The 18867-nt window shown below is 47.1% G+C and overlaps 1 protein-coding gene across 1 annotated transcript in view; it reads right to left on the bottom strand.

The window, feature by feature from the left end:
• LOC146188359 (cell-death-related nuclease 7-like) overlaps positions 1–18867 on the bottom strand; it is a 116346-nt gene that overhangs the window by 77112 nt on the left and 20367 nt on the right. The window contains exon 3 of the mRNA XM_084603750.1: positions 6624–6696. Within this exon, the coding sequence (XP_084459876.1) occupies positions 6624–6696 (73 nt within the window). The remainder of the gene's footprint in view (positions 1–6623; positions 6697–18867) is intronic.

The raw sequence follows: 18867 nt of genomic DNA, 5'->3' as shown, positions 1-18867 counted from the left end.
CTTATCAATAGCCTTAGATATGCGGATGATACCACTTTAATGGCAGAAAGTGAAATGGAACTCAAGAGACTTCTGATGCGCGTACAAGAAGAGAGTGAGAAGTTTGGACTTAAACTTAACATTAAAAGACAAAGATCATGACGTCTTGCCCTATCAAATCCTGGCGCATCAATGGACAAGAAGTGGAAGCCGTGACAGATTTTCTGTTCTTGGGCTCCAAGATTACCTCGGAAGGAGACTTCAGCCATGAAATTAGGAGACGCCTGCTTCTGGGAAAGAGAGCAATGGTTAGCCTTGACCGCCTAGTAAAGAGCAGAGACATTAGTCTGCCAACCAAGATCCGTATAACCCGTGCTATGGTCTTTCCAGCTGTGATGTATGGATGCGAGAGTTGGACTGTGAAAAAGGCTGACCGCCGAAGAATTTACGCGTTTGAATTGTGGTGCTGGTGAAGACTCTTGAGAGTTCCTTGGACTGCCAGAAGATCAAATCAGTCGATACTGTCGACCATAAACCCTGAGTGCTCATCGGAGGGTCAAATTCTAAGGTTAAAGCTCAGCTACTTTGGTCATCTGATGAAAAGAGAGGAGTCGCTGGAGAAAGATTTGATGCTGGGAAAGGTTGAAGGTCGCCGTAGAAGGGGTAGGCAGCGAACGCGATGGTTAGATGGCATCCTCGAGGCACTGCTGATGAAGTTATGTGATGTTAGGAAGATAGTGAGAGACCGGAAAGCGTGGCGTGACATGGTCCATAGGGTCACGAAGAGTGGGACACGACTGAACGACTGAACTGAACCCCATACCATGTTCGTCTTCAGATTAAAACTCTCGACGCAGGACGTGCTGCATCAAATGCAAGAAGATGTGCTCCGCAACGTACCCGGAACTCATGAAAATGTCATAATTGCCCTCGACATCAAAGGAGCATTTGATAACGTCAGTCACGAAGCGATCCTTACAGGCCTAGACGACCTGGAATATGGCCGCAGAATCCACGGATACGCCAAAGCCTTCCTGTCAGATAGAACTTCCACCATTGGAATGGGAGACCTTCGATCGACCAAAATTCACGAGCCAAACAAAGGGACACCCCAAGGGTCAGCCATCTCACCAGTCTTCATCAATATAGCTATGATAGGTGATGCACGAAAACTACATAAGATCGAAGGCATCAGGCATGCAATGTATGCAGACGACATAACAGTCTGGGCGAACACGGGTTCCCTCGGGGAGAAGGTAGAAAAACTGCAGGAAGTGGCCTTCTGTGAAAAGAAATATCTCGGAGAAAGAGGACTCGTATGCACGACCGAGAAATCGGAACTGCTTCGTGTGTATAAAGGCAAACAAAAGCGGATCGCCCCAACCAGTGACGATGTGAAACTCAACATCTACCTGGAAGGAATGCCAATTCCGGAAAAATTACCAATAAAAATATTGAGTGTGTAGGTTCAATCCAACCAAAAAAGTAGTCACACTTTTACCATGCTCAAAGCAACAGCGCTACAAGTTACACGCAGGGTCACCCGTATCACCAATAGGCGGCATGTCATGTGCGAAGAGGAGACACTAAAACTAATTAGAAAACTGGTATTGAGCCGAATTATGTACAGCCTACCCTACCAGTGCCTGAACAAGAGCGAAAGACAACAAGCGGATGCCCGGCTACGCAAAGCGTATAAGACAGCGCTCCTTCCACCGCGCAACACGTCGACAGAAAAACTCATGGCGCTTAGATTGCAAAACACCTTCGAAGAGCTACGCGAGGCGCAGTTTGAGTTGCAAAACCTCAGACTGCTGCAGAAAACGACTAGAGGAGCGCTCTTACAGAGACTCGGATACTGTGATCAAATGCGAGAAATAGCGAGGACGGTAACGATCCCCGACGAACTTCACAAGTTCCTCAAGGTAGCTCCAATCCCGAGAAACATAGACCCTAACCTCCACCAAGGTAGAAGGGAAGCATGGCCGAATTCATTTAAAAACCATACGCTAATCAAGACACGACCATGTATAGAGACGCGTCTTTGAGAGGAGGACATAGCAAATTGCAGGGGCCATGGTGGTCGATTCGTGTCTACGCAAAGTGACCGGCGCCTCTATCCGACGCTGCACAGTAGGGGAGGCCGAGGAAGTAGCTGTTGCTCTAGCGGTGGCAGAGGGCTATATAACCAGGCGTTCGCTCACGATACTCACCCGATTCTCAAACAGCCTGTCGAAATTATATGAATGGTAGGATAGGTCGTCACGCGCTCCTTATGCTCTTTGAATTGAGCACCAGAATTAAAAACGACGAAGATAACAAGACCAGACACAAAATTATGTGGGTACTGGGGCACATGGGGGTGGCAGAGAACCAAGAGGCCGACAGGATAGCTCGAGCATACACTACTTTCCGAGCATCCGACGAGTCCGCGGAACTTTTGCCAGCACCCAAGGCATACTCGGCCATACTAGAAAACTATAGAGGCAGAAGAATGCGATATTTCCCACCACATCGTTCTCTCACCAGAGAGGAAACTGTCATATGGAGACAATTACGGACGGGTTCATACCCAAACCTACACATACTAAACAAAATGCACCCTGCCATATATGCGAACAGATGTCTGTGGTGCGATGAAAAACCAACCTTATATCACAACACATGGGCCTGTCAAAACATACGTGGTCCCCAAAATTCGAAACCGGAGTGCGGAGCAATGGGAGACTCTGCTGTCCAGCGACCGCTGCGAAGACCAGAGAGGTCTGGTACAGCGAGCCCAACGGGCGGCAGTAGCCAGCGGAGCCCTAGACTAAGGGCAACCGACCATTGTGTAGAAGTGGACGAAGTCGACAGAGAAGACTTTTGTGGATGCAACAAGCAGAAATCTCTGAAGACGTCCCAAAAACCGCCCAAATAATATAGGGCTAAATAAATTTTTCTTTTCTTCCTTCAGTCTGTGCACAAAGCTCTCACTCCCTTCATAACCTGTACATGCCTCCATGAACAACATGAAAAAAGTAGCGAGACATTTCACGTCACAGAAATATAGGGTACAAATAGGAATAACGATTGATGCACAAGTATACGCATTTGCGCACGATTATTAATTTATAATTATTTATACCTGAAAATCATTCCATTACACACAGCCAACAGGTTTTTAGTGGCGAATTCCAGCAGTTGAAATCTCATATATTTATGCTTCCAACAATATGGTCGGAAACATAAACCTGTGCCTGAGTTACATGTGGGAAAGAAGGTGTCTTTGTAGTTCGCTCATTTTTTTTAAATAATTTCCAACACTGTGATGATTCTGAATATTTTCCCCATTGCTGATGTCCTTTCAATCGGAAAAGCTCCGGATTGGTGGGGCCTCCAGTCTATCTTTTCCGGGAAATTTCATTTTTGAAGAATAACTATCTTTGATCTTTTAAAAGCCTTGCGCTTAATCCTGATACTTGGGCAAAGCTTTCATATACGTGGCTCAGCTTGATATCTAACACTACGAGGATGTGGAGTTTAACTAATTCTATGTATGCCACAGATATTTGCGACGTTTAATTTTTGGGGAAGTCTAGCATATATCGAGCCTTTTTCAAAGCGATGTGGGTATTAATGTCACCTCGTAATATGTGACCATTTTAGCGGTATACAAGTAAGCGGAAGAAAAACAAAAAAACTGCGCTATTTTTATGGTGCGAAGAACAAAGGAGGCTTCATCGTCTAGTTGTATAGAACTGTAGAAAAACATTCTATTATTTAGGTGTGACATTTCACAGCGCTATATGCGGCATTGAGTAAGGTAAAAAAAGAACTCAGACGAACGATAGTGGCAGAAAAAGTGAGCGTAGGTGTACCAAAAAAGCAATCATAATGTACGGCGTACACGTCACAGCCGCGCATGATAATGCGACAGACAGCATATATTTCCACTTGTGGCGCGAAGCTCCTGTAACATTGGCATTATTTCAAGAAAGGTTCAAGTTCCTATTACTAAATAGTTTAAACTGCATTTTCCACAAAGTTTGCAAATGAGATTCGTCAAATCGTAAGACTCTTCCACATTTGTGTACGTTAACGAAAATTTGCAAACGTTGGTTCATAATGTTAATCTATTCTCCTTGGACCAAATCTTCTAGCCTTATGGCCGTTTGCATAGAGTGCGCAGAGCAGGTGCAGGTTCGAAAACGAAATTCAAGGAAGTGGGAGCTATTTTTCTTAGATTGCATTGTTCATGTGTTCAGATGAAGACATAGAAAGTTTGCTGGTTTTAAATATGAATTCCGTTTGCATAGAGTGCGCAGAGCAGGTGCAGGTTCCAAAACGAAATTCAAGGAAGTGGGAGCTATTTTTCTTAGATTGCATTGTGCATGTGTTCAGATGAAGACATAGAAAGTTTGCTGGTTTTAAATATGAATTCAAATTCGAAGAAGAAATGATTTCCTATGGCGTCAAAAAAGCTAAGCAATTATATTTTCATTGCCATCTTTCTTGTGTTTCATATAATTTCTTTTGGCATATTCAAAATCGGCGCAAGGGCAAGAAAAAAAAGGTCTACATTATTCAATAACCTGGACTTTCAGTGTGACTGGCGCATCATCCCTTTGCAAAGCATGATGTTGATTAAAACATTTTGCCAATAAGATACCTTGAAACATGGCTAAGGTCGCATTCATTTCCTATTTTCAACATAGGCGATAGGATGGACTAGTGCTTCTACACTTTATGCATTCCGAACATGAACGGCTGATATTGCGTGCCTCTGAAACGGGCTATTTTGCTCCTAAATGAAAGCCAATTATCGCAAGAGAAGGTTCCTGGAGCTTTTTATCATTCATTTAATACAAGAGTCTGATAAATCTCGGTTTGAATATCGCGACCGCTGGAATTACTTCATCGGCTCCCTTCTTCAACAGCGAGACAGTGGAATCCAAGATTGAATCCGAAATATGGTCAAGTGTAATTTTTACAGATTTTAGAAGTGAGGCAATACATATGAAAGATGGATAAGGACCATATGGTTTATCGCACTAGCTATTTTGAAGAAAAAATAATGTATTAATTATGCCCATTCACTTGGAAGCAAAGAATAAGCGCATGTACGGAGAAAGCGGAGAGAACAAATAATATGGCTCGCTCTATCGCCACCGTTTCCGTAGCTTGAAATGTGTCACCTTGGCATTGAGAGAGGTCTTTGTTATCGCTTGAATCAGGAAATTATACTCATATATTTTGTTTATTTAAACAATTTTGTTTCATTTTAAGCGCGATCATGGGAATTGTGTTAGGAATTCTTTTAATCGACATTGATTGAAGAATTTTAATTCAAGTACGATGCAACCTAAGAGTGATCGCCGCTGTGGTGGGTCAGTGGTCAGGGCGTCCGAGTGCTGCAATCAAGAGGCAGGATCTAATTTCGGCCACGGCAGCCGTTTTCCAATGGAAACGAAAAGCAAGGTGCCCGTGTGCTGTGCGATTTCAGTGAGCGTTAAAGAGCCCCAGGGGATCGAAAGTTCCGGAGCCCTTCAATACAGCGTCTCTCATAGCCCGAGTTGGTTTGGGACGTTAATCCACAAAAATAAACCAAACGTACGTTTTGATAAAAAGATTGCTTGTGTCTGCTCCAAACCACAGCCAAACAGTTCTCTACTTTGGGTATAGGCATGTACTGAGAGGGAACAGTTCCAAAGAGGTGGGCCACGGATGCTAGGACGTAGCGTAAGAAACGGGACCGCAGATGCATTAGACCCGACACGGTGAAGCAATGCCTGCGTTGGTGGCTCATTTCAATGGTTGTTCTGTCGGAGCGCTGCGAGCATTTTGCTCCTTCACCCGAGGTTATGAAGAAGGTCAAAGCATTAAGAAACGGACTGACTTGGCGCTTCACACTGCCCTAGAGTCAATGAACACAGTAACTCTACCTGAAGGTCTTTGACTCGGTTTAGTAAATGACGTAAAACCAGAGATGGGATCACTGCGCAACGATAGATTACATGAATTTTTAGCATGCCGTGAGGTCTTCCCAGTTATCTTGGGCTGTTGTCCAAGAAACACTGTACGCCACTAGAAATTATTCCTACCTGTGCGGTCATTCGTGAATACGCCCATACTATAGACACTGGGCACCACACCTTCTATAAAAGGCTCTAGCATCATATTATGATTCCAAATAAGGGCCTTGTCATAACCGTGCAAACATATTTAAGAAAAAGAAAAATTAAAACTGCATTGAAAGGCAATTTAATGAATTTCATCTATCCAATATTAGCCCTAAAATAATTCAAGAAAGTGTTCACTGCGATGCGTTGCAGGGTGCATAATGGCTATGCAACCGGGACTTGTTTCATCGGTACGGTAATCCAAGATCTGGTCACAGGCTACCTCACCTTTTCTTCAAAATATGACGCAACAACTTCAAAACCGAGAGTAAACAATATTACCGCTTGTGATAATAAGAGATGTTGGACGTGACCACTGTTATGCTAGAAGTTTAGAATGGTACATTTTTTCAAGACGAATACGTCAACTAGTCTAGTTTACATTTCTATTGAGTTTTTCAGTAGTAAGACGGAGTGAATGCAGTAATACATCAAAAAGCAACAATACCGTATCGGGGTCCGAATATATACCTTAAAAGATACCTTTGCTGTGTCCTCCTCTGGTTCCACGAAATCCATTCGGGAGCTGATCATTGTACGCAGCATAGGCAACATTCTGAAATCCATTCCATGAAATAATTCTTAGGACATAAACATAGAGTGGAGATTCACGATTCTAAAATGTAATGGCAGCTATCGTGACTGTGTGTAAGAAATTGAAATGCTGGAATAAAAAAGACCTGCTTAAGCGACAACATAAATGTGTTGAGCATAAAACGGCCAAAGCTTTCCTTCAATGTCTATTTTTGCGTGCAATGAAATAAATATAAATATCTAGCAAATTCGTCTTGATAATTCGATATATTTATAGAACAGGCAAATCTAGAAAATGTGGTTGCTTAGTCACTCACAGCTCACATTTCCAAGCTCTCATTTTTGTTCAAGCCCATTCGCTCTGCACAAACCATCATGCAGTGTGGAATTGGCTGCGGTTTTCGTGCCGAAGTAAGTTTACTAGGTGGTAATTTTAGCCACCTGTACCAAAGCAGTTGAAATCTTTTATTTGTATACGTTAGCATTGAGTACACTTTCCACAGCCACAGCTATTGATGCGCGGTAAGATTGGAAATAAAGCTTAAAAGAAGCAGAGTCCAGCAGAAGAGGTAAGATAACACACTATGGCAGTCGGTCTGCAAGCGCCGACTGCGGCGAGTTTAAATTGCCTAGCATGGTATAGCAGCAATGTATCTTCAAGGCCAACTCCATCGATTTTCGATGCTCAGAGATATCAACGATATTTGCATCAAGCGTTCCTCTTACCTCACGATTACGTGTTCCAAAATGAACAGTTGAGGACGCTTTAGTTTTGCCACGGAGTAACTTTTAAAAATTTGCCGGCAATTACTTTATTTCCAAATGCAAAATTTGACTGAGTTCATCAGCTGTTTCACCTTATCGTTATATAGAGACAAACATTTCGCACAAGACATGTATGTACAACAACGGACAACTTTTTCAATCGTTAACACATATTCCTTCAAAAAACATTCCACTAACAGCTTTTTAAGATAATGAAGAAAGCTTTGCGGTCGAAGAAATGAAGAGAGCAATTTAGTTATCGGGAGGTGGCGGGAGGCAGCGCGTGGGCCGATAGGAACTTTGTGCGACGAAGAGATAGCGGCGACTGACTGATGCCGCTGACGCCGCTGGCTAGTCAAGACAACGTGGCCCTGCGTTTCGAGTTGAGATGCACACACCGTTATCCGTCACCGCCACGCAGGAAGAGGGGGGGGGGGGTACACACCGCAGCGAAAGGCGGCGGCAGGAATGCGCGCAGAATTCGGACATGTGCGGTCGCCGCCACAGAGGAAGAGGCGGGCTGAGCTGGGTAGCTGGGAGGGGGGAACAGTTGGTTGCGAGGCACCACGGCGACGACGACGCGAAAGGAAGGCATGGGAGCCAAAACGATGTACTCTAAAAGAGTGCTCCGGGACTCGTGACTCATTCTGCCAGAGAGAAAAGGTTTACGGCAAACACTATGTTTGATGACGTCACAGCAGTGCAAGGGCTTTCGAGCAGTCGATGGTCACAATGCAACCACCCTAATAGGCGCGGCTTGTACGGTTTGGTGTCGCCTTTAGGATCCTACGAGGTTCTACGGGCACGGAACAGGGCGATGGCGGCACTACTCAAAAACAGCCTGGCACAAAGCAGACACGACCGGCAGCTCGCTTGCAAACAGCATAGATCTTGAAATCACTGTGTCTTGTAGTTTCAGCTCGCATTTTAAAGCTTTCCTTTGCAGCGATGGGTAGTACCAAATGTGTTGGCTGCGGTACTTATTCTACAAAAACCACCACAATGATTTACTACACATTTACCGAAACAAAGAGCATCGCGACAAATTGGATCGTGCGATCTTGCGACCCTCTGCACCTGAGAATGCATGTATGCTGCGAAAGTTTCACGCGGGTCTGCTACCAGCCCCGGATGGCTCTGATAGAAGGGTTTGGTGTCGCGAGTGCTAGGCGATGGTTGAAATCGGATGCTGTGTCGAAGTTCTTTCCGAATACAACATAAGCTAAACCCCTGCCGCCGTCCGCCGATCTCGACATGGTGGATTGTTTGCGATGCCACCGTCACAAAGAAAAACACGCTAAAATTTGGCAATCTCTAAAATTACACACAATTGGACAAATTATTGTAAAAAAACCCTTGCTTACAATCGCTGATCTCCATCAAGATTCTGGAGATAATTGCGACACAAGCGAATTTCTGCTCTCCGCTCACAGCTGCCGACATGTGGCTGTGCTACAAACAAACCATTCGCTATACCACTGGCCAATTTCAAAGCGCCTCCGCTCCGGCTACGGCAGTTTAGGCGTAGCAACAACAATGTGCAGCTCATGGCCAGAGCGCCGTTGTCGGCCGCACTCGCGGGCCGCACCGGTGCGGTAAGCTCAGTGTATTCAGTGCGGCCGGTGCTGCGAATTTGTCGTCAGCTTCCTGGATGCGGCTGCGCTCGGTCGTATTTTGATAATTTTTGCGGAATCATTTTCATGACATACCGAAGGCATATAATATTCTATGTACGCTTCAATGTTTACCGATCACAACTGCCATTATTTGCAAAACACATTACTTTTGGTTGTCCGGCTGTGAACAGAAATGATGACATAAAATTGAACTAATACCATTCGGTGGAAATGACTTTTAATTTTCTATGCGGCAGAGATATTGCTGTGTGGACAAAAATCTCACTCACAAGTAGGCGGATGTATAATGGGTATGTGAAAAAAAGAAAGATAGTGAGGGACCGGAAAGCGTGCCGTAATAGGGCCCATAGGATCACGAAGTGTCGGACACGACTGAACGACTGAAATGAACTTAACTGATTTGGAAAAAGGTAATTTGTATTAACGATCTGTCGCCCTCATATATTCCGATCACTTCCATAGGGGTTTGCGAGTACATAAATGTTGCAAAACGTCTAGCGAGGTAATGCTTCATACAGCAATAATTAAGCCTAATTCAAGATCGCTCGTTCGTTCTGCCTTCATTGCCCGTGCATGAAAAATATTCTGATGTTTTTTAATTGAATTTCAATGACTATTGTCCTAGCTGCCCCTGTCCGATGACATCGAGGGCTACTAAACACTTTGACAGTGCCTTCTGCGTGGAGTGTCCGCACTGTGGGGAAATATCCTTGGGGACCTGTTCCACATGGTGTGGGCGTGCTCCTCTAACCCTGCCCTTGCACCTAACCCAAACCCCACCCGGGAGGACTGGGAGGCGACCCTACTTGCCTGCTCCGACCTGAAAGCCCAAAAGGCGTTGGTCAAACGAGCAATGGCGGCAGCAGAAGCAACGGGGTCCCTAATAAAGGACTCCACCTAGTGTTTGTGAGGGGAAGGGCACAACGCCTGACCCCAGAGCAACCTCCATGTAACTATTTTTAAACGTTTTCACCACCACCACCCACATCACATATTACGTTTCACATGGTGCAGTACGCTACAGCAATTGATGTTGGCACCCGGGCGGTGGCGGAGGGTGGCTGATTCTGGCCCGGATGGGGCTGGGACAAGTTGGTTGCCGCCGCTTGCGGCGGGGCCTAGCCTGCCGCCAAATTTGTATCTGTTGTAGGCCGTCATTGCACCCGCCACCGCTTCGGGGTGGACGGCGGCTGTTGCGATGCGCGTCTTTCTCTACCTCTTTTTTTCTTTCTTTTTTCTTCTGTCCGCACGAGACAGCGGAAGTGGCTCAGGTACAAAGTTAGTAGCAGGCCCGTGCATTTTCGTTTCCTTCTTCCTTCACCCACAACAACGACGTTCGCACCCCTCGGCAGAACGGCAGCGGGTGCGTGCGATGCGACTGTATGCCGGAGTCGTCATTATGTGACGTCACGCAAGGTAGTGAGCTCCGGGCCCCACGCGGGAGTTTCAGTTTTGGCGATTTCCTTGCTTGTTTGAAACTAGTATGCGTATTTCAAAAAATGTAATCGCGTACTGTAATGACGACTGCCGGCGGCTGCATTTTGATGGAGACGGAACGGAGAGGCATCCCTGTGCTGTGCGATGTCATTGCACATTGGAGATCTCCAGCTGGTCGAAATTGCTCGGTAACCCTCCATTACTGCTCCTTTGTCTCTCTTTCCACCTTCACACTCCCTTCCTCCCTACGTTTATGGCGCAGTTTCGGTGTCCATTGTGCGTGCATTTTCTTTTCCTTTTTACAGCGCCACAAGTGTGACAGATACTGCGCCTTTCCTTTGCTGTCAACAAATTATTATTATTTATTACTGTGATGACCAAGCCTGCCACAAAAGAAATCAATCATTACCTTAGTACGGTGTAAATATCGCTTAAGTTGCCCTTCAACGTTGGAACGACGAGGTTATGTCTCGCGTGTTTTGAGTAGCAGCTTCAGAGTAAGCAACACAGAACACAGTAGATGCCGCGATTTAAACTTAGCAGGAACACGCGCGCATTACGTAATTAAAACTCAATTTTGTGACCACGTTCAGATCAGAAGCGATAGGGAACACTGGATTTCAGGCAAGGCTGTTGCGGAGAATGGCAGAATGGAAGGAGAAAAATAGAGTTCAAAGCTGCTGAACCGAATGTAGAGCGAAAACTTTGATGTGTTCAAAGGAACGCTGATTGGGTTCGATCCAATGCTCGGTCGCCTTCAAAGATCGCAGGCACGTTAGGTACAATCCACTTTCATGCCCTGCATCGAAACGTAGCCGCAGTCTGTTGCGTTTCTATGGAGACAAAATAAAGAGGGTTACATGTGCTGCGCGATGTCAGTGCACGTTAAAAATCCCCAGGTGGTCGAAAGTACGCCGCAGTCCTCCACTACAGCACCTCTTCGACTCTTCCCGCTTTCACTCTACCTTCCTAATTTCCCCTTATAGCGTGGTTAAGGCGTCCGCAGGGAAACCTGACAGATGCCGCGTGTTTCCTTTCTTGTAAATCATAATCGTAAAGCGTCACATGCGATGTCGACAGTCTTCACTCCTCTCCTGCTCGAATCGGTCAGCTCTCTGCGGCGGCACGCGCATCTGCTGGTATGCCACTACCCTCCTCTTTCTTTCTGCAGCAATAGCAGCAGCGGGACACCTGTGGATTGTGAAATGTCGTAGCGTGTTGCTATGGTAACTCTGCACTCGCCGCAGTGGCCTCTACGCGGCTCCATGAAATGCGCGTCTAATAGCCATGTGTAGCTTTTGCTAGAAAAGTATAACAATTTCGCCGCTAGGATTCGTCTTTATGACATTGAGAAGGTGTAAACAAACTAGAGGCCGGCTGGAGTTAGTGGTGTAGCGAAAGTTACGGTGCCCCTGACATGACATGACATGAAACTATTTGGCTCAACTCGTCATCTTGTTTACAACCTGCCTCCTGAAGTTTGAAGTTTATTCTTATTTTAGTTACCTTACACAGAAACTAAAGAACCCCGAACAAAAGGTGCGTACTTGCACCTGACCAGGTTCAGAGCCCCATACAATGTACACAGGGGAAACAGCGCGGCACAGATGAAATTGTTTTTTCCACTCAAAGATGCATATAACAATAGAAAAATACAACAGTAAGAAGCACGCAAAAAGCTGAACAAATTAAAAAAAGAAAAAAACAACAACAACATAAAAACGGATTGAACAGGGAGCACTGGTTCAAGGTTTTTGCAGTGTTTTGGGATTATACGAAATCCGGAAAGGCGTAAGATTTGCGATAGGTAGATGGACAGCTTTACAGAGTCGAACAGAGACTAATTTGAGAATTTTCAACCAGTGCTGACTAGAATGCACTGTTCAGAATACTTCACTTTCTTCTTCATGCCATTTCATTTTAGTCATCCTATTCGGTCTCTTGAAATTCAGTTTGATGTTTTTCGTTTGCTGAGATTGTTCATGAACAGCAAAGCTATATCGTCGCGCTCACTTTATGAATATATTCCATACCATTTCAACAGTCTGTGCATTAGTCGACAATGCATGCGATCCATGTTGCTTCTACCAATCTTTGAGCTGAGCTTATCATTATTTGCTTCTGTACTGAGGTTTTTGGAAACCTATGTTTCCACAATTTCACAAAGCTTCAAAATTCCTGAGAATCTTAGTAGATGTTTACGCCAGAGGCCAGCACGAATTTAATTATGTCTTGGAAGATTGGTTAAAGGCAACCTTCTCAATATTGAAATGTGGATTTAATAGATGGTTTGAAGGTCTAGCGCTGGCAGTAAATCGGGCACAGCAGGATCGGGATAACAGCCGCAGGGCACAGCTTCAGCGCGAGAGAGATGGGCGCCGGAGCCCAGCGATGGTGATGGCGATGCCGCAGCGTTTTCAGTTCTTTGTCTTCTTTACATTTCCCCCGCGTGAAGAAGTCGCCATCCTGGCGACTCAGGGAGAAGAGACGACCAGAGGGTTGTAATATGGCTTGAGGCGGCTAACGTGGACAATCTCGCGGCCGCGACGGCGGTGGTCGGAAGAAGGGGGGACTGGCTCGATGACGTAGTTCACAGGGGATGTGCGTTCCAAGACGCGATAAGGTCCATGGTATTTGGTGTCTAGTTTGTTGGTGGCAGGAACGCATAGCCAAACGAAGCTGTCGGCCAGGAACGATCTTTGCGATAGCCTTGAGTGTTGCAGGTAAACGTGCGAGCTAGCTGACGGAATTCCTCGGCCTTCTGTGCAATATCTGACAAAGCACTGTACTCAGAGGCATCTGGATGGTATGGCAAAATTGTGTCCAGAGTACAAGATGGTTCACGGCCATATAAGAGAAAGAAGGGCGAAAACCCAGTTGTTGCTTGGGTGGCAGTGTTGTACGCGAACGTTACGAATGGCAGTACCTGGTCCCAGTTGGAGCTTCCCGATTCAGATGTAACACATTGCGAGCATGTCCCCAAGCGTACGGTTGAAGCGCTCCGTGAGGCCGTTTGTTTGTGGGTGGTACGCAGTTGTAGCCCGATGTATCGATTTGCAAGACGACAGGAGCTCTTGAATTACTTCGGAAAGAAAGACACGACCTCTATCACTGAGTAGCTCGCGAGGGGCGCCGTGTCGAAGAATGAAGTGGTGCAGAAGAAAATGGGCTACCTCTCGGGCTGTCGCCGCGGGAAGTGCAGCAGTCTCGGCGTAACGGGTTAGATGATCGACGGCGACAATCACCCATCGATTACCAGCGGCACTGCATGGTAGCGGACCATAAAGGTCGATTCCCACGCGATCAAACGGGCGAGCTGGACACGGTAAAGGCTGGAGAGGGCCAGCGGGGTGGCGAAAAGTCTTGCGTTGTTGACAGGCGGTACAAGAGCGAATGTAGCGCCGTACGAAATTGTGCATTTCCCGCCAGTAGTACCTCTGACGAATTCGATCATAGGTTTTCAGCACGCCGGCATGAGCGCTTTGCGGGTCAGTGTTATGGTGGGCACAAACCTCGGAGCGCAGGTGGCGCGGAATGAAGAGAAGCCACGTTCTGCCGTCTGAGTTGTAGTTCCTTCGGTAGAGAAGGCCGTCCCGAATGGTGAAATGGGAGGCCTGTCGGCGGAGTGCCCGAGGATGCGTAGCCGCAGAAGTAGTGCCAAGGATATCTAGCAAGTTAGAGACCCAAGGATCTTGTCGTTGCTCGAAAGGCATATCCTCAATGGTGAGTGCTGACAAGGATGCTTGAGGAGGGGACGATGAGTTAGGCGAGTGCACCGGTGACCGAGAAAGAGCGTCGGCGTCAGAGTGTTTGCGGCCAGAGCGGTACACTACACGGATGTCGTATTCCTGAAGCCTCAGAGCCCAGCGCCCGAGTGGGCCAGACGGATCCTTGAGAGACGCGAGCCAGCAGAGAGCGTGATGATCTGTAACTACCTCGAAGGAGTGGCCGTATAAGGGCGGAACTTCGTCGTTATAGCCCACACGATTGTTAAGCACTCCTTTTCGGTAACGGAGTAGTTGGACTCGGCTTTGGTAAGAGCACGGCTTGCGTAGGCGACAACGTATTCGGAGAAGCCAGGCTTGCGCTGGGCGAGGACGGCGCCGAGGCCGAATCCACTGGCATCGGTGTGAAGTTCTGTAGGTGCAGTAGAGTCGTACACATGTTACACATGTTATGTGGTGTGGATGGTGATGTCCTACTGTATGTGTGTGGCGGTGGTTTTTATTGTATGACTATGTGACTATGTGGCGATATTTACTTGTCCAGCGTGGTATGAGTTACTGGGCAAAGCAGAGGTGTGGAGTAACAAGAAAGTGTAGAATTTGTGACTGCCATGTTTGGACGATGTTTATGTCTGCGAGGAAGAAAGTGCCACTATCCTCTTGGCAAAGAAAAGGAAGAAGAGAAGAAGAGGAAAATGAGATTGGTGACTGCCATGTTTGGACGATGTTTATCTACTGCGAGGAAGAAAGTGCCACTATCCCCTTGGCAAAGAAGAGGAAGATGAGAAGAAGGGGAAGATGAGATGTGCCTGAGTGTACATGAGGAGGTGTGGTGAAGAGGAACTGTTTCAGTTACTATTAAAATTGGTAGTGTGCGCGTGTGTTGTGCATCTTTTCTTGTGTTTGTGTTTATTCCGCCACATCTCCGAAGGTGGAGTTGCAAAGAATCATAAGGAAATACATTTGCGTTGGAATAAGAAAGTAAAGCTAATAACGATGGCATTACTGATAGTGGGTTTACCGGCTCTAGCAATTTCGTTCATTCGTCAACGTTCGCACTGAGAACGGCCAGGTATTTCCGCTTATTACTGAACAAAAGCTATCCGATCACTTCTATGTTGGGTGTAGCTTTCTATCGTCTCAGCATGCTGCGGCTAACAACCCAGTACCACAGATAGAGGCTGTTGATGAAAGAAAGCTGGACTCGTTGTTGCAACGCTACGACTGGAAATCTTTCCTAGCAGAAGTTCTTGCCAGTCAGCTCTATAAATCTTTTGTTGCCGTTTATACGCAAACAGTGCACTCTTGCAAAAACGTGGTCGTCTTAAAGCAACGAAAGCCGGGATGTCCGTGGATGAATGGAAATGCTCTAACCCCGATAGCTGAAAAAGAAGTAGCCTGGGCGCGTTGGCGTCGCTCACCTAATAATCAGTATCTTCGTGAAGCTTATAAGATGGCTCGCAATAAAGTCACTGCTGTGCTTAGGGGTGCCAAGCGACAGCACTTCCAAGGTAAATTTTCTGAATTTAGAAATAACCCGTCCAAGGCTTGGTCCGTGGTTAACAAATTAAGGGGTCGTCCCCGGAAAGGCGCATACCAAACTATTGCCAAGAATTTCGGTCCACCATCTATAAAGTTAGTAGACCAATTTAATTCCTTTTTCTCGCCTACTGCAGCAAGTTTGTCCGCTAATACGGCTAGTTATTGCATGCCACAATCGGTAGTTGAGTCTGCCTTCCTGCCTGAGTGTACCGAGGATGATATTCGCTATATTTTATTTAACTTAAAACAGCACAAGTCGGTTGGATTAGACGGTGTGTCTGTGGACGTCCTTCGCAGACATTTCGAGGCCCTGAAGAATGTTCTTTTAGCAATTATACACAACATTATAACCACGCAAGAAATTCCACCTGGCCTCAAGGAAGCGCTTGTAGTTCCTCTCTTCAAAAGCGGACAGGTCAATGTTATCACAAACTACAGGCCAATTTCGATACTTTCGTGCATTGCTCTTATACTTGAAAAGCATATTTTTCACGTAATGCAGAGCTTCATTGATGCGCACAACATACTGTCGCCTAATCAGTACGGATTTACTTGTGGGCGTGGCACTAGATTAGCATTAGATGAATTAACCGATTACCTTAATAGTACTCTTGAAATTAGTGCATTCGCTTGTGCATTATTTCTAGATGTATCAAAAGCTTCTGACTCCGTAAACCATAAGATTTTACTTCGTAATCTTCATAGCTATGGCTTCCGAGGGCCTTTCCTAACTTTCCTTGAGAATTATTTGCACGGTCGAATCCAAATAGCAGTTCTCGGAAATATTAAAAGCAAACCTAGACAGTTGAGCGCTGGAGTTCCCCAGGGGTCGATTTTAGCTCCCTGTTGTGCTCATCAACGCGACATACCACACCGTCGGCTTCTGGACTGGCGCCTGCTCGTCGAGAGCGCAGCTGCGGGGCGTTCACTTCAGAGCCGGAGCGCGGTGCGTGGCTTTTCGTTCATTTCCCGTGACCCTGGATCGCGGATCGCCTGGCTGGCGCGGATTTCAAGTCGCCGACGCAACCCCGCCCGTAAGACGACTCCGGATGTCCCGCGTCGGCAAGACGAGCAGCACTATTCCGAACCACAGATCATCTATCCATGGTGTGTGGAGGTGTGTGTGCGAGCGCTGGGCTCTTGTGTAAAGGAGCCGTGGAGGCCAGGAAGCTCATTCCTACGGGACTCGGGCTGTCCGGCAAGGACGTACGTGACCACGTCGGCGGTTTTGAACTCTGGAATGTGCATGCGTGATGTTGTGCGTATAGGATGACGGGAGTGAGGAGGAACTGTACTGGAGCCTATTGGCCCCGCCCAGAGAGTTTACTGCGTCCCTATTGGCGCAATGATAGGGACTTTGTTTAGGGAGTCTATTGAACGAGCTGTCAGGGGTAATTTGAAATAGGAGAGACCAGTTACAATAAAGATGTTGTAAACCTGGTTCGATTCCGGGTAGTACTCCAAGGCGCCCAGCAGGTACAACTCAACAGACCGCCGGTCAGCGCAACCGAGCACGGCGGGTGAGAGGAGAACCCTTTCGAATGCCAGCAGCTGAACAGACCGTCGCCTTCTGGACGAGCACGGCGGGTGACAGCGTGGAGAGCGGCTTCGAAACTTAACTGGCGCAGTCGACAGGATCTGCTGTGGCTGAACTGGAGTCTACGGGAACGACGACGGCGACGCTACGAGCCTCGTCAACGACGACGCCTGACCGTGACAACCGCTTGGAAAGCCAATTCGTGAAGACGCTCCCAGCTTCTTGAATCCGGCGCAAGGGGACCCACCCCAAGGGACACCAGCGGCAGTCAGGCGAGTACCCCTTTGGCATCTGCGGGCGCAGGCTATGTCAAAGCCCTGGGTTTTGAGGAGCGATTGCGCTAAGGCAGGAGGAAAAATGGCAGAGGGGGATCAGAGTGAAGAGTTGGCAGCCGCCGGCAAGACAGGCGAACATGAGGGAGACTCCGCACTGGAGGCTACGTCAGAGCAGTTGGCACTACTGTAATTGCAACTAAAAATTGTAGAGGCTTAGAAAGAGAATCAAAAATTGATTCTAGAAACAGAGCGATTGCGCTATGGACAGAGCGCGGAGCTTAGCGATAGCGGCAGCACCGTCGCGGCGAATGCTGGAACAGATGAAGATAGAAGGCTAAAATACGCGAGCCTATTGAAGGGTGTCCTGGCACCAATGCCGAATCAAGAGCAATTAGTGCCTGGATGGTTTGAGGAAGTGGAGGCGACCTTATGCTCGTACGACATCCCGACCGAGTGGTGGGCCGGGCTGGTTTTACCGAGGCTGAGCGATAGGGCGCTAGGGCTCCTCGTACGGTTATCAGCAGACGAGCGGAAAAACTTCGCTTCTTTGAAAGACAAAATTCTTCGCGGACTGCGACTGTCAGCCGCAGAATACAAGAGATTACTCTCGTCAAGCAGCAAAGAGGCAGGAGAAACCTGGGAACAGTTCTCCGTACGACTGGAGAATTATCTCGACTACTACCTAGAGAGCTGTAAAGTGTGCACCGTCGAGGAGTTCGAACAGCTGACGGTGACAGACCGAATGAAGGAATGCTTAAGCGCCGATGCAAGAGCACACGTTGCCTTGAGTGAGAAATAAGGTTTTCTCAAACCTAGTGACCTAGTAGAGCTCGCAGAGAACTTCGAAGAAAGTCGGAGGTGTACGTCAGAGGTAGGACTAGCTGCGTCCGCAACGGCAAACCATCATGCCGAGAAGCGATCCGCTACGTCATCTCAATTAGGAAGCAGCACGGCTGAGAGGCGTCCCGGGCGACAGTGCTATAAATGTCACGAGAAGCCACTTTACAAGAGAATGCCCGAGAAAAGAAACGGTCTCAACAAAAAATGGAAGTAGCAGTCGCAGAGGCGAAAGGCAGGTTGTTGCTCGAGTGGAAATTTCAGTTAGCGAGGAGATGGCGACAGGGAGTATCAGGCGACAGAACGAGGCAGGCGACAAACGTATTGTCACAATAGAGAGCACGGGTCAGCAGCTCAGAGCTTTGGTTGATTCGGGTGCCGATGTAACTGTTCTTCGTAAGTCACTTTGCCGCGAGTATGAAGGCGCGGGGTCAACAC

Source organism: Amblyomma maculatum, chromosome 5, assembly GCF_055883805.1.
Source record: "Amblyomma maculatum isolate TAMU_Amacu chromosome 5, ASM5588380v1, whole genome shotgun sequence".
In the NCBI taxonomy this organism is placed as follows: domain Eukaryota; kingdom Metazoa; phylum Arthropoda; class Arachnida; order Ixodida; family Ixodidae; genus Amblyomma; species Amblyomma maculatum.
This window is presented reverse-complemented; position numbering and strand designations above follow the sequence as displayed.